At 43.7% G+C, this 19346-nt stretch overlaps 1 protein-coding gene across 2 annotated transcripts in view; it reads right to left on the bottom strand.

The window, feature by feature from the left end:
* The window catches only part of CSMD1 (CUB and Sushi multiple domains 1), a 2062046-nt gene that overhangs the window by 470716 nt on the left and 1571984 nt on the right, over nucleotides 1–19346 (bottom strand). For both annotated transcript variants that reach the window (XM_070047233.2, XM_070047234.2), the window contains exon 12: nucleotides 726–838. In XM_070047233.2, coding sequence (XP_069903334.2) covers nucleotides 726–838 — 113 coding nt within the window. The remainder of the gene's footprint in view (nucleotides 1–725; nucleotides 839–19346) is intronic.

Raw genomic sequence — 19346 nt, 5'->3', positions numbered from 1 at the left:
TGTGAGGAACAAATTGAAAAAGGAAGAAATGGGAAGTTTGTGCCACTGGATCAGGGCCTTGAGGGCCCTTGACACCTGCACATCAGATGTTGCCCCATGACATAGAAGAGGAGGTCCCACACCTAAAACATCCCTGCCCCTGCAGGCGAACACTGAAAGGGACTGCCAGGGTCCAGGCATTTTCCTACCCAGTAACACATCAGGGAGGGGCCCTAGCCTACCCCAGATGTCCCAGAGGACGGAATCTCACTCACCCCGTTCCCAGCGACCTTTTCTCTTGGTAACACTGCATAGTGAGGCCCCAGGAGGGAATCTGGCAAAATGCCAGAAAAAGGAAGTGGGGGAGGAAAAATGGCCCCGCCCCCACAAAAACACAGACCGTGCACAGATGGGGCACTCAGTGTTCTGTCGATCTGCCCAGCACTCCCTCACTAACGTTACAGGTTTGTTTACCGCCAATATGTGTCACTCCTTCACACACTTTTCTTGAGACAAGAACCAGTCACTGTCCCTGCCGCACCAGTTGCACTTTCAGTCACACAGGTAACAAAATCGAGCTTTCAAAGATTAAAATCCCCATTCCCAGAAGGTACATCAAGTAGGACTTTGCAAAAGTTGCAATCAGTCCCAACTCCTAAACACTGTTCTCACCTACTGACCTTATTACACCCAACACATACACATTGTGTGGATCTGGAACACGTGTAGCATTGCTGCCCTCATACCTTGGTAAACAGCTTTGAATCCAGGAGAGCCAATGCTGTCATCCGACTGCAGGTGCAGCCACATCTGGCTGCTCATGCTCACAATGAGGTCAGGAACACTGGACCCTGTGAGTCTGCACGGAGGAGAAAGAAGAAATCCTTTACTGAGGGCAACAAACGGATCTACGTCCACCTTGAAGCAAACAATCAAGCATATATACACAGACGCATGTAAGACCGACCCTCCCTTGAGGAATCTACAGCCTCTTGAACTTGTGTGAGCACTGAAACACCAATGTCACTGGCATTTACAGTAACTGTCCTGTTCTACCACCACAGATTTGTGTCTTGTGTTTTAAAATCAGCTTAGTCCCACGTCCCTGGAACTGAGGGGCTTCCACAATACAGGACTTGTAGTACTAAAACTGGGACAGTCCCAGAGAAACGGGACCACTGTCCATGCTACGTGACAGGCAGGTGCTGCCTACTGCTGTGTGACTCTCTACAACCGCAACATGGAAGGGAACGCACTCCCCAGATGAGAAATCGTGCCAGTTCAATTGATGCCCAGGACAGCATTATCCTGCACCTTAATCACAATATCTCTTTTAAGCATATATTAAAGGTAATCAGAGAATACTGAAAAGAAGAACATCACGCATAGCTGAAATGGATTTTGCAACATTGATTGAACTTCCCCTCGGCATATTAATGTCCAGGTCAAACCAAATGGAACTCTCAATGGAGCATTCACTGTGCATTAACAAAACAGGCACACAGCAGCTGCTGTCAGCCAGTGAAAAGAAACACTAAATTCATTGACTGCAGTCAGCATGCTGACAGAAAAGCGTGTTGAAATAGGAAAAGTGTAAGAAAAAAATCAATTCAACCAAAACAAATGCCCCTAATCAAAAAGGAAGCTTTGCTTTCAGCGGAGTCGTTTCAAGAATAAGAACACATGATAGGCCCCATCAATCACCTCACCCGTCTCCCAACCCCACGTGCTTATCTGGGCTGCACTGAACACCTGATTCTTCAAAGTAAGAGGAACAACTGTCATTAGGTGGGACGTAACTCATGCTGCACGGACACACACTGGAGAGAAGAGCATTTCAGTGAGCTATGTGCAGTAACTAAACATGAGTTTCTTTTGCAAAATGTGTTTTGTTGGCAACACTGTCTTTTTTGTTGGGCTGTTCTGTTTGCTTGTTTGATCTGAAGACAGACTTTTTTTCTTCCCTATTCATACATTTCATTGAAGTGTAGCAAACCAGGAAGGGCACAGTTCCTCCACGTCCACTGCGTGGGAGTTGTACAAGGCAGTCCCCACACAGGTCAACACACAGAGGATCACCAGCCCCAGCCACCTTTTCATAACCCCCTTGTCACCACCCTGTGATCCACCTGGCCCACACAGTTTTTACCTACTTTTAAATAAACTTTCCATAAATGAAATTACGCTATGTATACTTTATTGTTCAATATGATGCCCTCTGTTTGCAACCATTTTAATGCAAATGATAGAATTTCATTCTTTTTACATTTCAATGTTATTTCATTGTGTATGTACAGTTATATACCACATTCCCTTTATCCTTTCATTTGATGAGAGATACCTTGCTTCATTCCATATATTGGCTATTGTGAGCAGTGTTGCTATAAACCAAAATGATACTGAGCAAAACAACAACAACAAAAAAATCAAGCTAGAGCCATCACAATACCTGACGTCAAAGCATACTACAAAGGTATAGTAATTAAAATAGCATGGTACTGACATCAAAACCAACATATAGATCAAGGGAGAAGAGTAGAGAGCCCAGAAATTAATCCATATACATACAGCCAACCGATTTGTGACATAAGTGTCCAGAATATAATGGAGAAAGGATAATCTCTTCAACAAATTGTGTTGGCAAAAATGTAGAATGAAGGGTCCGGCGCCATGGCTCACTTGGTTAATCCTCTGCCTGTGGCACTGGCATCCCATGTGGGTGCTGGGTTCTGGTCCCGGTTGCTCCTCTCTGGTCCAGCTCTCTGCTGTGGCCCGGGAGGGCAGTGGAGGATGGCCCAAGTGCTTGGGCCCCTGCACCCACATGGGAGACCAGGAGGAGGCACCTGGCTCCGGATCAGCACAGCACTGGCCACTGCGGCCATTTGGGGAGTGAACCAGCGGCGGAAGACCTTTCTCTCTGTCTCTCTCTCTCTCTCTCTCACTGTCTAACTCTACCTGTCAAATTAAAAAAAAAAAGTAGAATGAAATTAGATACTTACCTCTCAAAATGAAAAGCAACTCAAAAAGGATCAAAGATCTAAATTTAAGACCTAAGACTATGAAGTGGCTGGAAGAAATGTAGGGAAACACTCCAAGGCACTGGTGTCAATGGTGGCTTATTGAATAAGACCTAAAAAAACACAGCCGACAAAACCCAAACTAGACAACTGGGATTCTATGACACTCAGAAGCTTCTGCACAGCCATAGGGACACTCCATATGGTGAAGACACATATGACAGAATGGGAAAACACATTTGCAAAGGATTAGCATTCTGAATATATCAGCAACTTAAAAAACTCAACAACAACAACAAAAAACAATCCAGTTAAGAAATGGGCAGAGGACCTCAACAGTTTTCAAATGAGGAAACACAAATGGCCAACAAATACGTGAAAAAGTGCTCAACAGCACTACCCATCAAGGAAGTGCAAACCAAAACCAGGATGAGATAGCACCTCACCCTTGTCAGAATGGCTGAAATCTAAAACAGAGAATAGCAATGCTGGCAAGGATGTGGACAAGTGGGAACAATTATACACTGTTGATACGAATGTACATTAGTGAAGTCACTGTGGAAAACAGTGACCAGTTTAAAAAAAAGAAAAACTGGAAATAGACTTGCCACATGATCCAGCAATCCCACTACTGCTTATAGTACCAAAATTACACCCACACCATCACATTGCAGCTTTTAAAGCAAAATTCACCTCCTTATCCACTGTTTCACTCCTGACCTTCACTAATATGTCTCCATTTCTAAATTTTATCCATTTAGCAGTGGCATATGGGGCTGAGTTTAGTTCAGCAGTTACACAGAACTTGGGACATCTGCATACCTGAACAACATATTCCAGTGCCTGAGTCTGAGACCTGATTCCAGCTCCTGCTAATTCAGACCCTGAGAGCCAGCATGTGAGGCTCAAGTAGTTGTCACTACCACCCATGTGTGAGCCCTGGATTGAGTTTCCAGCTCCCAGCTTCGATCTGATCAGCCTGGGCTGTTGCAGGTATGTACAGAGTGAACCAGCAAATAACTAAAGCATGCTAACACATTTTAAAATGTAAAAATAAAATCAGAGTGTTCAATATTGTGGGATATACTTTACTCATTCACTTAATTCCCTGGAGATTCATCTAAGCTTGTTATATCAATAGTCTGTTTTTTGTTACTGTTGAGTTGTATGTCCTGGTGTGGACATACTGCAACCTGCTTAACCGATCATCTGGTCAACACCATGTGGGCAGATGACACATAAAACTGTTCTGCACATTCATGCACAAGTCTTTCGTGAACTTGAGTCTTCATCCTCTGGGAAAATACAGCTCCAGGGTCATAACTGGGTCTTTAAAGCCACTTCAGGTTGTGCTCAGCCTGGCTGCTCCTGCCACCGATGTGCGAGCAGACCACATCTCTGCATCCCCAGACACACAGGGTGTGGTGTTTTCAACTTCTCTAATATTGGGGGCCCCTCATTTGCATTTAGCCAACATCATGTGTGGTACTCAGTGCCATCTGGAAAGCCTTTCCCATGGCAGGTCTGCTCACGTAGTTTGCTCCCTGGGCAACTGGATTGCTTTATGTTTTATTCCTTTCCCACTTTCTGATACTGAGAATTTTTTTACATAGTGTAGTGTGTGCCGATTGCCAGATTCAAGGTTGCAAGCACTTTGTCAATGTCTGTAGCTTGTCTCTGCTTATCTTATATTCTTTCACGAAGAAAAAGGATAGTTTTTTTATAAAGCTGATATATCAATTTTGCCATTTATGGATAGCGATTAAGGACAATTAGATAACTCTACATCCACAACTTTCTTCTGTTGTTTCTAAAAGTTTCAGAGTTTTGCATTTTAGAGTTCATCCTGTGATTCATTTTGACCCGATTCTTTTCTAAGTTACGAGCTTTAATGATCTCTATCCTGGTATCTATTGTCAGGTTTGGAAAGTTCTTGGTGATAATACTATAAAATAGTGCTTGTGTCTCATTTTCTCTCTCCCTTCCTGCGGGACTCCATCTCAAGAAGAGGTTCCTTGTTCTGCCCACGGGGCTGGCTCCCACCCTTTGTTGGAAAGGCCGTCCACTCTACGTGCTCTACTCAACTGAGTAGTGTCCATTCCATTGTGGTCTTTCATTTCTTTCACTACCACTTGTAGTTTTTTGGCCTGTGCATATTTTAAAATTATATGACAAGTTTTTAACTTTGTAGCAATTCCAAATACATTTGTGTTTTTGCAGTTGTTGTATGAATATTACTTTATGGAAATATGATCTTTTAAATTAGGCTTATCAGTTTTATTAGTTGTCAAAGAATCAAATTTTCATTGCTTTTGAGTGTCCCTATATTTTACAGCATCAATTAAGCTTTTATCATATCCCCTTTTGTTTTTAATGTCACAGGTGAAATTTGTTTTTATTTGTCTAACTTCATGGAACTGTGTCTTAAATTATAGATTTAAATCTTTTTTTATTGTATATGATATTAAAGTGTATAAATTTTCAAATGAGAACCTAACTATACTATTTTCCTTACCTTTCAGTTATAAACATTTTCTTAATTCAGGTATGATTTATTTCTTAACTGCAAAATGTTAAAGTGCATTTTAGTTTTTTATAATTTTTTCTGGCTATTTACACATTAGTCAAAGAAAACATTTTTAATATTTATTGAAATGAGCATTGTCACTTTGAATACAGTCAATTTTGGTAAATATTCAATGTGACTTAAATTCATAACATTCTGTATAGAATAGTTGGGTAATTTTCTATCAATCAAATGTATAATTGAGTTGCTAAAATCTTCATTTCATAGAACTTTGATAGTTTTATCAACTGTAGAGAAGTGTGTTAAAGATTTCAGTTTATACCTGTGAATGTGGCTACTTTGCCTTGAAGTTTAGTCAGTTTTATTTTGAGACTACACTTGATCTAGCCAAAAGGCCGAGAAGCGATATTTTGAGACTATATTATTAATAAAAGCTTACAAATTTAGAATTGCTGTATCTTTATATTTGGCAGCATTCCTTTTCTATTTCTAGCAATATATCTTGAATTACTTTCTACTTCGAATTATGATGATAATAAAATTGTTCTTTTACTGTCTGACAATAAATACCTATTTCTAGCCATTTCCTTTCAACGATTCCATGGGTGGACAGACACTCCTATCTGTCTGTTCCAGATGTAATACAACTGATTTACTTTCACCCTATCAGCTTTATCTTGTATTTAGAATGCCCAATGGTACTTCTTTACCCACGGGTTAATTTTCCTGAGTTTTAGCTACTTGCAGTCAACTGTGGTGCAAACATATTACATGGGAAAATCCTCAGGTCTTAAACTCTGAACCTTTGAACAGCATGATGTTGTGATCCTGTTGCAGTGTGATGGCGTTCCACTGAGGAAGGGAACCATCGAGTGCCCAGTGTGTGCCCCACCTGCACACTGCTCACCTGGCAGCTGCCTCAGCCATCAGGCCTAACGTCACAGTATCACCGAGCTTGTGTTCAGGTAACCATGACAGCACAAGGGTGGTGATGCTGGAACTTCAGACCTGCCTCCTTTAAGGGCCAAGATGAAGGCTCTTGATTAATATGGAATTGTTGTTTAAATCAGATATCAATTGTTAAGATCTATAGTAAAAAATGAATAGGAAAAGAAACCATAGCATATGAGAATATTTCTAAGAGTTCTTGAAAAATGAAATTAAAGCTTATTTTGGCACAAGCACTTTGAGTACTTTTTCCTGATGCGCAGTCTCCTTGAAGCATCTGAAGACCTCTGCTAAAGGATGTGGTCCTGTCTGCTCCTGTAGCAGTCACAGAGGGCCTCGGAACAGATCCCCTCAGGCTTAGGGGGACCTCTCTGATTACTGATTAATAACATTCACTGTGCTTTTTGAAAATTGATTTTTCATTGTCTCTTTTACTCATCAGCATTTTCTTTTCTTTTCTTTTCTTTTTTTTTTTTTGACAGGCAGAGTGGACAGTGAGAGAGAGAGAGAGAAAGGTCTTCCTTTTTGCCGTTGGTTTACCCTCTAATGGCCGCCATGGCTGGCGCGCTGCGGCCAGCGCACCGTGCTGATCCGATGGCAGGAGCCAGGTGCTTCTCCTGGTCTCCCATGGGGTGCAGGGCCCAAGCACTTGGGCCATCCTCCACTGCACTCCCTGGCCACAGGAGAGAGCTGGCCTGGAACAGGGGCTACCGGGACAGAATCCGGCGCCCCGACCGGGACTAGAACCCGGTGTGCCGGCGCTGCAAGGCGGAGGATTAGCCTAGTGAGCCGCGGCGCCTGCCTCATCAGCGTTTTCTAACTTCCTAGTGCTTCAAGGACGGCTTCCTGTTGTCTTCTCAACTGCTCTGTTTGTATCGAGAAGCCCTTCATCAGCCTCATCTCTGTTCTTGGGAAAACAGCATCTCTGATTCTGCGGCTTTAAGGATCACTTCTCGTGCTGTTTTTCAGCAGATTTTATGTGCCAGGGTGAGGTTTTCATAGATGAAACTGACTGTTTGTAGAATTTAATAAATCTCTATCTTGATATCTGTTGTCAGGTTAGGGAAGTTCCTGGTGATAATTGTGGGGAGCAACCCGGACTAGACTAAGTTACTGGAATTAAGACTTATTCTATGCATCTGCTCTCCCACAATATGGCGCTGGGAGAGAAGAAAACAGCTTCTACACAGCTGCCTCCAGTTCAACCAATAAACTGTAGGACTTGCTCCTGATTGGAGGAGAGCAGCGTACTCGGCGTGTGGGTAGCAGAGTTGGGATTGGTGGAAGAGGACTATAAAGGAGGAGAGAGACGGCATGCACCAGGAACATCTAAAGGGAACATCTAAGGGGAACATCTAAGGGAACACCTGTGCAGCCCCCGAGAGAGCCGGCCGGCGGTGTGCTGCTCCCCTGCGGAAGTGGGGAATGTGGCAGGGGGAACCGCCCTTCCACGGAGGTGGAAGGGTCGGTAGGCAACCCGGGAAGAACCAGCAGCAAACCCGGGGAGGGCCGAGCAGACGAAAGAACAGCGCAGGGTCCTGTGTCGTTCCTCCACGAAGAGGGGGAGCGACATAATGGTGCCGTGACTCGGATATGAAGCCTAGGCAGGGCTTAGTGTCGTTCCTCCACGAAGAGGGGGAGCGACAATAATGTCTCAAAATACTGCTTAGGTTTCATTTTCTCTCTCCCTTCCTTCTGGGACCCCGACTACACAGATGGTTCTGTAAATACTGTCTTCCTTTTTCTTTTTGGCACCAATCTGAGTGTTTTCTACTAACCTACCATCCAGTTCAAACCTCATACATTAAGCTGCTTATTTCTGGTATTTAACTTTCAATTCTTGAATTTCCATTTGGTTCTTTGTTACTGATTGTAGTTCTCTGCCAAAATTCTTGATCCTTTCATTTATTTTCTTAAATTACGCACTGTAAGTTTTGTGAACACTCCTGTTTTCTTTAGTGACAGCACTATCTAGACGCTTCCTCACTTCTGTTGCCTGCCTGTGGTTTGGGGTCGTCCGGCCCTATTTCTGGACACTTCAGAAGATTCTATCTTAACTTAAAAATTGACTTCTCTGTGTAGGACAAGGGAGAACAAAGCACTGCTCATACAGTTCATATAAATATAAGGAAGTGTGAATAGCCATTGACTTCTGTTTACACTCTAACACAGCTTGCACTTGGGTCACCTGGAAAATGAGCAGAGCAGAAATCTTTCTCCTCCCTTTGGCTGAGCGGTGATGTCCGTACCCTGCGACCTGCACGCCCCACCTCCGTTCATCCTCAACTCTGAGATGAGGACATCAGCCCACCGCACCCTCCTCTCCTCCTCTCTCCCTTCTCTCCGCATGCAGTCCGCTGGCTTATTGCCAGCTGGCCCTGGGGACAAGTCGAGCGCCCACCTGGATAACTCTTCAAGTTGACTCATGCTTGCTCGATCCTTTCAGCCCAGTGACCTCTGTCATTGCCGGTCGTCCTTTGCATCTTGCTCCACGTAGGGTACAGACCTTGAGCTCCTTTCCCTTCCCCCTCACCACACCTTGGTATCTTTTAGTCACCAAATGCATGCACCCCACTGAAGCCTCTGTCCAAATTCCTGGGGATTTTTGCCAATGGTTCCATCACAGTTTTACCTGGCCTAGACAACCTGGGCGGTCCTGTGGTCAGTCTACCATCCAGTCAGCCCCTGCCCCTTTCTTTCAAAATCCTACCCACTTCACAAACTCCCATGTGAGATCAGTCCAGTAAGGCACTTTCTAGCTTCTTACACAGGTGCAGAAGTGGGTGGAGGGGGACGTGCTGGTTCCAAGAAGATGGAGTAGGGAGGGAGCTTACTGCTCTAGTCCAGGAGAAGATAGTTTAAAAAAAGTGGAGAGAGTGCAGTCTCAGGGAAGAGTTAGGAGAAAATGGCAGAGGAAACTACGCAAATTAGAGGGACATGGTGGACCTACATGGAGGGCGTGGATGCCCACACCTCAGGGCTCCAGCAGCTGAGAGCCTACGCACCAGTGTTGGAAAGTGAGGTGAGACCAGACTGCAGCAGCCCAAGCCACTGGTGCTAAAGTGGCAGGAAGAGCCTAGAGGGAACCCGGCTTGGAGCCCCGTGGAGGATAGTGTACCTGCCAAACTAGAGAGGAGAGGAAAAAAAAGGAGGGACATGTTTCTCTCCCCAGTAACTTACTACAGCGTCCTGTAACAACCTTGATAGAGTGGGAGCCAATTTGGACCTACGTAACAGCTGTGCCAGCTCGTGTCCACAGCCAGCAACCAGCGAGTGGAGACTCTCTACTCTAGTGGGGAGAACAGGGGGCAGGAAGCACGTGACTGTGGGAGGCTTCTGTGCCAGGACCATGAAAAAAACTGAGGCTGTGTGGGAGGACTCATGGTGTGCCTGGGACTTTGGGCAGTCACAGTGGGAAAAAGGCCACATGCTCAAGGCTTCCTGGTTAAATGGTGAGGGACATTGCTGGGGGATCTGAACTTACACTGAGGACTGCCCAGATTCTTCGTGTGGTTCTTGGGGCAGAGCAGATGAATATTATACCCACTGGGGCTAACACCCAGGCACTGGTCTCCTTTGAGGAGAGGAGCTCAGCTTAGCAGAATAAACTTCCCTTCTGATTTAAAAAGAGAGAGAGAGAGAGAGAGAGGCTGGCATCATGGCGCACTTGGTTAATCCTCCACCTGTGGTGCCAGCATCCCATATGGGTGCCAGGTTCTAGTCCCAGTTGCTCCTCTTCTGCTCCAGCTCTCTTCTGTGACCTGGGAGTGCAGTGGAGTATGGTGTTTTACAATGTGAATTAATGCTATAACTAGTACTCAAACAGTATTTTACACTTTGTGTTTTGGTGTGGGTGCAAACTGTTGAAATCTTTACTTAATATATACTAAATTGATCTTCTGTATATAAAGATAATTGAAAATGAATCTTGATGTGAATGGAATGGGAGAGGGAGCAGGAGGTGGGAGGGTTGTGGGTAGGAGGGAAGTTATGGGGGGAAAAGCCATTGTAATCCATAAACTGTACTTTGGAAATTTATATTTATTAAAAAAAAGAAGAAACCAATGAGTATCTCCACAAATGCTGAAACACACCAATTCAAGAAACAAGAGTAAGGACGACAACAGGACACCCGAAAAGAACACAACACTTCAATACTAGATTGTGAAAATGAGGAGTTGGAAGAAATGCAAGAAATGGAATTCAAAAAATTGATCATAAGATTACATAGAAGTAATCAGAAAAAAATGCACGAACTATTGAAGTCCGTACAGGACATGAAAGAAACTTTTTCCCATGAAATCGAGATCTTAAAGAGACATCAAAATGAAATGAAGAATTTAATAGAACAAATGAAAAAAATGCAACAGGAAGCCTTAACAACAGAACCAGTGAAGCAGAAGAGAGAATATCGGACTTAGAAGACAGAGCACAGGGAAGTATACAGTCAAAGCAAAAACAAGAAAAGGCAATTAGAAAAATAAAAACCACTGTTGATAATCTACAGGTTACTATCAAATGAACCAGCATACAGGTTCTAGGAGTTCCTGAAGAGGTGGAAAGAGAGGAAGGATTAGAAGACATTTTAGTGAAATAATAACAGAAAACTTCTCTAATTAGGAGAAACAAGGGGACATCCAAGGACAGGAATCACATAGACATGACCAGGACAGATCCTCACCATGACACACTATAGTCAAACTCACCACAGAAAACATAAAGAAAAGATTTTAAATGTGCACAAGAAAAACACCAGATTATTTTCAGTGGATCTCCAATTGGACTCATAGCTGACTCCTCATCAGAAACCCCACAGGCCAGGAGAGGATGGCGAGATATATTCCAAGTCTTAAGAGAAAAAAACTGTCAACCCAGAATACTGTATCCTGCAAAGCTCTCATTTATGAATGAAAGTGAAATAAAAACCTTCCATAACAGAAATTGAAAAAAATCTGTCACCCCTGTCCAGCCCTACAAAGGATGCTTAAGGATGTGCTGTACACAGAAACACAGAAACATGGTCATCATTATGAATGAAAGGTAAAGGAACAAAATCAGTAAAAGTCCAAAGGAAATTAAAAGTAAAAAATAGTAATATTTTTGGAAAAATGACAGGGCAAAGTCATCATTTATCAATAGTCACTTTGAAGGTAAATGACCTCAATTCTCCAGTTAAAATACACAGACTGGCTAAATGGATTAAAAAACAAAACCCATCTGGGGCTGGCACTGTAGCGCAGTGGGTTAAAGCCCTGGCCTGAAGCTCTGGCATCCCATATGGGCACCAGTTATGGTCCAGCTCATCCTCTTCTGATCCAGCTCTCTGCTATGGCCTGGGGAAGCAGTGGAAAATGGTCCAGGTCCTTGGGCCCCTGCACCCGCATGGGAAACCTGGAGGAAGCTCCTGGCTCCTGGCTTCAGATCGGTGCAGCTCTGGCTGTTGCGGCCATCTGGGGAATGAACCATTGGATGGAAGACCTCTCTCTCTGTCTCTACCTCTCTCTGTAACTCTTTCAAATAAATAAAATAAATCTTAAAAAAAAAATCTATTTGCTGCCTATAACAAATACTTCTCACCTAAGATGCACGCAGACTGAAAGTGAGAGGGTGAAAAAAGATATTCTTTGCCAAAAGAAACCAAAAAAGAGCTGGTGTAGCTATCCTAATATCAGACAAAATAGACTTTAACACAAAAACTATTAAAAGAGACAAATAAGGGCACTATGTAATGATTAGGGAATCAATTAAACAGGAAGATGTAACTATTATAAACGTATATGCACCTAATTACAGGGCACCTGGCTATTTAGAAGAAATGTTATGGGATCTCAAGGGAGACATAGACTCCAATACAATAGCATTGGGGGACTTCAATACCCCACTTTCAGTAACGGAGAGATCAACTAGACAGAAAATCAGCAAGGAAACAGCAGATTTAATCGACACAATAGACCAAATGGACCTAACAGATATCTACAGAACTTTTCATCCCACAGTTGCAGAATACACATTCTTGGGCCAGCGCTGCAGCTCACTAGGCTAATCCTCCGCCTTGCGGCACCGGCACACCGGGTTCTAGTCCCGGTCGGGGCAGCGGATTCTGTCCCGGTTGCCCCTCTTCCAGGCCAGCTCTCTGCTGTGGTCCGGGAGTGCAGTGGAGGATGGCCCAAGTGCTTGGGCCCTGCACCCCATGGGAGACCAGGGTAAGTACCTGGCTCCTGCCATCGGATCAGTGCGGTGCGCCGGCCGCGGCGGCCATTGGAGGGTGAACCAACGGCAAAGGAAGACCTTTCTCTCTGTCTCTCTCTCTCACTGTCCACTCTGCCTGTCAAAAAAAAAAAAAAAAAAAGAATACACATTCTTCTCACCAAGGCATACCTCTAAGCACACGTGTTTGAGGTCCTGTAGTTTGGCACTGGACTTACTTTTAATGCAGTCTTAAGTTAGTCTGCAAACTCACAGGAACTGAATAAGCAATCCAGGTCTATACAAGAAATTATTCAATCCAAAGTCCACTTTGACTCATAAGTTACTCTCCTTAAAATTTATTTTAAGCCCGCTTTGTGTCAGAGATACAAATGACAGAAATTGTAACATATATAAATGACAGAAATTGGAAGCATGACTTGTTGAACATTTAAAAAGTTATTCAGAAATTAATTTTTAACTTTTCAAATATTACAAATATAAAATATTTTATAATGATTTTAAATTTGTAACATTATTTTAAAATCATTTAAGAGAAAAGAAAATATTTTCTTTTTTGTTCTTTTTCAAGTTTGTAGGGTTGTTTCTGTCATCACTGATGAATGGTTTAAAACAATAAAGCAAATAGCACTGTTGCCCTTTGTAACTGTTTATCAGTTTGAAACTGGATCTTTATAGTACTTTTTGAATGAAATACAATAGGTGCTGCCTTTGATAAAATACTTCAGCTGTCATCATAACACATACTTTAATTGCTTCCTTTCAAACAGCTTCATTTTTTCCCAAACCAGCTCTGCAGTACACAATGTTTGGATCTGGACTTAAAGGTGATCCTGATGCAGCACTAAGTGACGTCTCTATTTGCTATAGAACTAAATACATTTTTCTTGTGGAAGATAAAACTCATCTGGCAGCTCCTAGCTTCCCGTCATGTCCAGGTGGGAACCCCGCCCACCCCACACACCTTCTGCTCCAACCACACTGTTTTTTTTTTTCCCCCATTCATCAAAAACTCAGCGTTCTCAGCCTCTAAAGTTTTGGCAAACGTTGAAGGCCCTGGACGGAAGTCCCGTTCTCTCGGGGGACAGTGAAGGGTCAGCAGGACTCTCGGCAATCCTGTTAGCACCCATCCGCTCTGCTCCCCAGGCTGTAGGTGGGTGCACGTCCCTCACTGGTGGCCCTGGGAACCTGCAGCCACCTGGTGCACTCAGAAGCCTTGCAAGGATCTCCCTTGCCGTCTGCCTCCTTCCATGTTCTGAGCTCCCTCAGGGCAAGTATACATCTCTCGGACATTTCACTCCTGCCTCGAGATATAATATGCACATTTATTCAAAGCTTAAAAATGAAATAATCCACATTATAATCATTGTATATCTATATGCTTAAATTTCTTAGGAATATTTTAAAACAACAACTTAAAGCTTTGCTTTAACTTAGGTAGCAAATGAAAGCCATGCTACTTGGCCATACGTTATGCTATATTTCTGTCCTTCTGGTTGAACTGTTTTATGTCCATGTCAGTTTTCTTATCTGTGAAACAAAGAAATTACGATAAACTACCTTTAAGGAGACTTCAGATCTAAGATTCTGCTCTCTTCCCAGTAGGTGTCTGTGACAGCACTGTCTCACGTGCAGTGGGGGTGCTGCTGTGAGCACCTCTGTTGCACAGAGCAGGGGTGCTCACGGCTCTGATTGTCAGTGTGTTAAATAGTTGAACCACAGAGAACTATCTCTTGTGGGTGTCTGCTCCCTTCTTGCAGTGAGGGCCCTTCGGGCCAACTGCACCTCTGAATTATTCCAGTTTCTACAGCAATAAGAAATTCCTGAGGTTGGACTGTTACACAGAAAAAGAGGTTTATTTAGCTCACAGTGCTGGAAGAAAGAAGCCAAGGCCAGGCAGCTCTGTTTGATCTCTGGTAAGGGCCTCATTGCTGCTGGTACCTCAACGGTAGAGCAAGTACAAGCCGACGATGCAGCGAGACAGGAAGCCAGAGAGCGGAGAAGCCAGCCTTGCTCTTGCATAACAACTTCTCTAGCAAGCACAAGAACCATGCCTATCCCTCCAAGAGCAGAGCCCCTGGAGATCTATTACTGCTCACTAAGCTCCACCTCTTGGCAGTCCCATCACCTCAACTCCATTACACTGGGGACCAAGCTTCTCATATGTGAACCCTTGGATACAGAGTCAAACCTTGTCCAAACCGAGCAACAGTTCAACTCTTTCACATGAAATGGAAAGCGTAATCGAACCCTAGGGATCCAGTGACACTGTGATGCTTCGGTTGTTAGAGGTTCTATAATACATACAAGAGAAATCTCTCTTCTGAACAGATCTCTTCTTTCCTTAAATATGTACTTATTTCTTTTCATCCACTTGAAAGGGAGAATCTCTCTCTCTCTCTCTCTTTCTCCCCGTCCACACAGAGAGAGCAAGAGAGAGAGAGAGAGAGAGAATATCTTTTCATTCACTGGTTACTTCCCCAATGACTGCAACAGCACAGCTGGGCCAGGCCAAAGCCAGGAACCCAGGACTTCATCTCGGCCTCTTTCATAGGTGGCAGGCGCTCAAGTACTTGAGCCATCATCTGTTCTAATTAGTCCTTGCAAAAAGGTTCAATGCACCCTTGAAATCATCAGGTGAGGGCTCTGTAGCTGGGTCCTTGCTTTCCATGGGGGAGACCTGAGTTGGCTTCCAGGTTCGTGGCTTCAGGCTGGCCCTGCCTTGGTCTCTGTGGATATCTGGGGAATGCATTAGCAAGTTTGAGTTCTCTCTTCTTGCCTCTCAAATAAAATAAATAAAATGTTTTAAAAAACCAAAAAAACATGAACCTGGCACAAGGTCACACCTTGAATATGAGGCATTCTCTTCACTGGTGCTGGACAGAGAGCGGTATACTAGACATTTAATATTCTAATTCCAACTGTACATTGGGCAATTGGGAAGAAATCACTATTCAAAAGACTAAAATGGCCGAAAACTGAACTATTTTTAGTCCTTGTAGTTTTTTTTAATGTAAGCTTATTTTAAATATTCTTTAGAAAGTTTATTAAATTCAGGGTTATTCAACGTATGCTTAAATTCGCCGTCTGCCATAACAGAGCTGACACTGTGAAATGGACAACAGTACGGAGAAGTGAAGGCACAGAACCATCTGCTCAGGCTCAGGGCAGAGCCGTTTCTCTCACGATTCAGTCAAACGTGACTCACGAAATCAGGGATGTCCTGGGAGAAGCTGACAGACATTAAGCTGCTAGGGTCAGAGCCCGAAGTCAACTTAGTCATCCACTTAACCAAGGCAGGAGACTGAAACGCCAAAAGGCCATGTTTGTGATCTTAGATTGCGTACATCTGCAAACATCATCCAGGCACTGACAGATGGTGAGGACAGTTACAGGTTGTCTGTCCACCCAGCATCCAGAACAGCTCCTGACAGCTGCACAGCTGCACTGCTGTAGAGAGCCAGGGCAGGTGGGAGGGCTCGAGACTCAGATTATAAGTCAGGGGAATGGTGTCATAGAACAAATAATCCCATTAATAAAGCGGGAGATAGTTCACACACTGCGGAAGTTGTCATGGTTCACCACTGGCATCAACGTGGAATTACAGCAAAGCTTAGATTTCATCGTCTTTGGCGGAGGCACCAGCTTCATTCGCAGAAGACTTCGTTGACTGAGCTGGGACCCAGTCCTGCCTGGTGGCATGGAAGTCGAGGTGAGTTCCGTGAGTCATTTGCAGCCTCTCCTTTACGTTCACATCCAGTGTCAGAATAACAAAGTCTGCCCATGTAGAAATGATGAACAGATCTCATCGAAGCCTCTTGGTCAGGCAGATCAAAAGGGAACAAAGTTAACGTGGGCCCCAAGTGGGGTTATCTGAGACTTCTTTTATAGACTGCGGAGCAGACTATTTGAAGCATGTGGCCTGCTGGTTGTCTTGGACATGGAGACCCTCTCTCCACCCTCCCCACTAAGCACAAGTCACAGTCCCAGAATTGGCATGAGCAGCAACCAAAAGATGCCCCTGGGGAGTGGAAGAAGGGAGGCAGGCAGGTCTGGAACTCAGGACCAGATACACAAGGTGTCAGTGGCCTCCACACACACGTCACTCAGCCCTCATGTTTCCCACCCCGGCCCTCAGGGATCTTATGCTTCCCCTGGACACAGCTGGAGTTCTTTTGACCTCAAGTCTTCCTGGCAACACAGCAAAGGCCCTGGGTGGGAGATCCACAACGGCATTAGGCATCCAGGGAAGTCTTTCTCTCCTAGTGCGCCCGAGGCTCCCTTTTCCAAGCAAAAACTCTGAGGAAGCCAAAACCTTCAAGACAGTGCAGCTAATCCAAAGGCCTGACAGAGAGTGGACAGAGAAGGGGTAAAGCCAAGACTCCCTTCCCCACACAGACACAGGCCCTGCCCCCTTCCCACCCACCCTGTCCACACTTCTGCCCACTCAGCTGGCACCTACAGGGACCCATGGGGTGATCTCAGACCCTCCGTTTAGACCACAACAGAAAAGACCTTAAAGGTGAACCAACGGAAGGAAGACCTTTCTCTCTGTCTCTCTCACTGTCCAAACTCTACCTGTCAAATAAAAAGAAAAAAAGAAAAAAACTGAGTGAAAAAGAAACCTCAGAGTCCTCTGGGACACAAAAGCTTAACATTTGCATCATCTGAGTTACAGAAGGAGAGGAGACACACAGCAGGGCTGAAGGGTATGTGGAGAAATCATCACCAAAATCTTTCCCAATATGGTAGAAAACATAAACTTACAGACCCAAGAAACTAAGTGAACTTCTCCCAAAACTGAACCAGAGTCACTGCAAGACAAATCTAACTTAGCTTTAAAAGCCAAAGGAAAAAGCAAAACTAAGAAACAACCAAACATAAACAAAATGTTACCTCTAGAGGAACATCCATTTTAATGGCAATTGAGTTCCCATTTGAGTCCAAGGGAGTCACAGGGAAGAAGTTCAAGTCACAAAGTCTGCCCTTCATAAAGCATGATGATTGAACCATCTCAGGCAAACAATCTGCAGCTACATATCCAGGTGGGTAGCAAACTACCCACGGTAACAGGCCTCAGGAAAAATTTGTTAGGAAAAGAAACAAAAGACAAGAAGAGAGAGCTTGGAGGGCCCAGGAGCAAGAGGGAACAAAGATACAGTGGAAATTAGAGCTAAAATAGACTCTTCTTTGCTTCATGAGTTTTGGAAGTCATTTCAGATGGTGGAACAGAATTATAGCACCTCTACTACCTAGGGCAGTGACTCCTAAAGCTGGGAGGCAAAGCTCATCAGCGTCCCAGAGGTGTCACTCCTCATCCAACAAGGTTGAGATCAACAGTCGAGGTGCTCATGGAAGGTGCTCATAAGTGCCTATACCCAAGTCCCCGGTACCTGCGAAGGTACCTACACAGCAATGTTCCAAGTGTGAATAAATGAAGAATCCTGGATTATCCACCTGCGTCCTAAGTCATCCCTGGGACGCATGTAAGAGAGAGGCAAGGGGAGATTTCAGACAGAGGACAAGGTGGTGCCATGGCCCTGGAGACAGCCACCATGGAGATGTGGCCATGGCCCAGGAAGAGATTCTTTTCCACAGCCTGAGGAGAGATTGTGACCTGGAAACACTTAGATCTCCAGCCAGGAACCCTGGGACCATAAGTGTAGCTATTTCATTTGCTTTAAATCACCAAGTTTGAAAATTTGTTACAACAAAGATAGGAAACATCAAAGACAGGAAACAAATACATCAGCAGGCTGTTAAATATCACATGCTTTTTGTGATACTCAGAACAACTATTCTGAAAACTAGAAAGAAATAGATTGAAAGATACTATCAATATATCAATATAGAATGGAAAAAACAAACTCAGTCACCCAAAGGAAGGCCTGAAAAAGTATATAAAACAACAAACGAGTAGTAAAATGGCAGTATTCATTAACATGCCAGTAACTACCTTACATAGAAATGATCTAGATAAACCAACCAAAACAGAGAGAATTGAAGTAGATAAAAATGTGACCTAAGTACTTGCTGCATAGAATAAATACCTTCTACTATCAATCATATGGATACGTTGGTAGTAAAGGATGATATGCCATGCATATATTACTAATAAAGTGGTAGGACAGCTACATTAATATCCCACAAAATGTACATAGGGCGAACATAAGTACTAGCGATAAAGAGGGATATCACCTACTAACAAAACAATGGGTTCATCAGGAAAATTTAATAACCCTAAAAGGAAACAAAATAAACATCAGGGTTCTAAAATATGAAGCAAAAAACAGAGAAAGCTGAGAGCATAAACAGACAAGTCTGAAAGTACACTTGGAGACTCACCTCCACAACTCTCGTTCAGAAACCTGACAGAAAATGAGAATGGGTGTGCAATCAGGAGGATCTAAGTGACACATAGAACCCTGCACTCAACACTCATGGTTTTCCACACTCTTGGGAACACTGAGCCAGATAAGTCATATCCTGGACCAAGAAATTGAATGAACATGTTTAATCAGGTAGAATGCATTTTCCTACCATAATGGAATCAAACAAGAAAACATTAACAGAAAGGAAATTGGACTATCAATAAAAGTCTAGAAATTGAATGAGACTTTTCTAAATAAACTATGATTCAAAAGGGAAATCTAATGTGAAATTAAAAA

The sequence above is a fragment of the Oryctolagus cuniculus genome, chromosome 8 (assembly GCF_051225735.1).
Source record: "Oryctolagus cuniculus isolate XC-2025 breed Fujian yellow rabbit chromosome 8, ASM5122573v1, whole genome shotgun sequence".
Taxonomy (NCBI): Eukaryota; Metazoa; Chordata; class Mammalia; order Lagomorpha; family Leporidae; genus Oryctolagus; species Oryctolagus cuniculus.
This window is presented reverse-complemented; position numbering and strand designations above follow the sequence as displayed.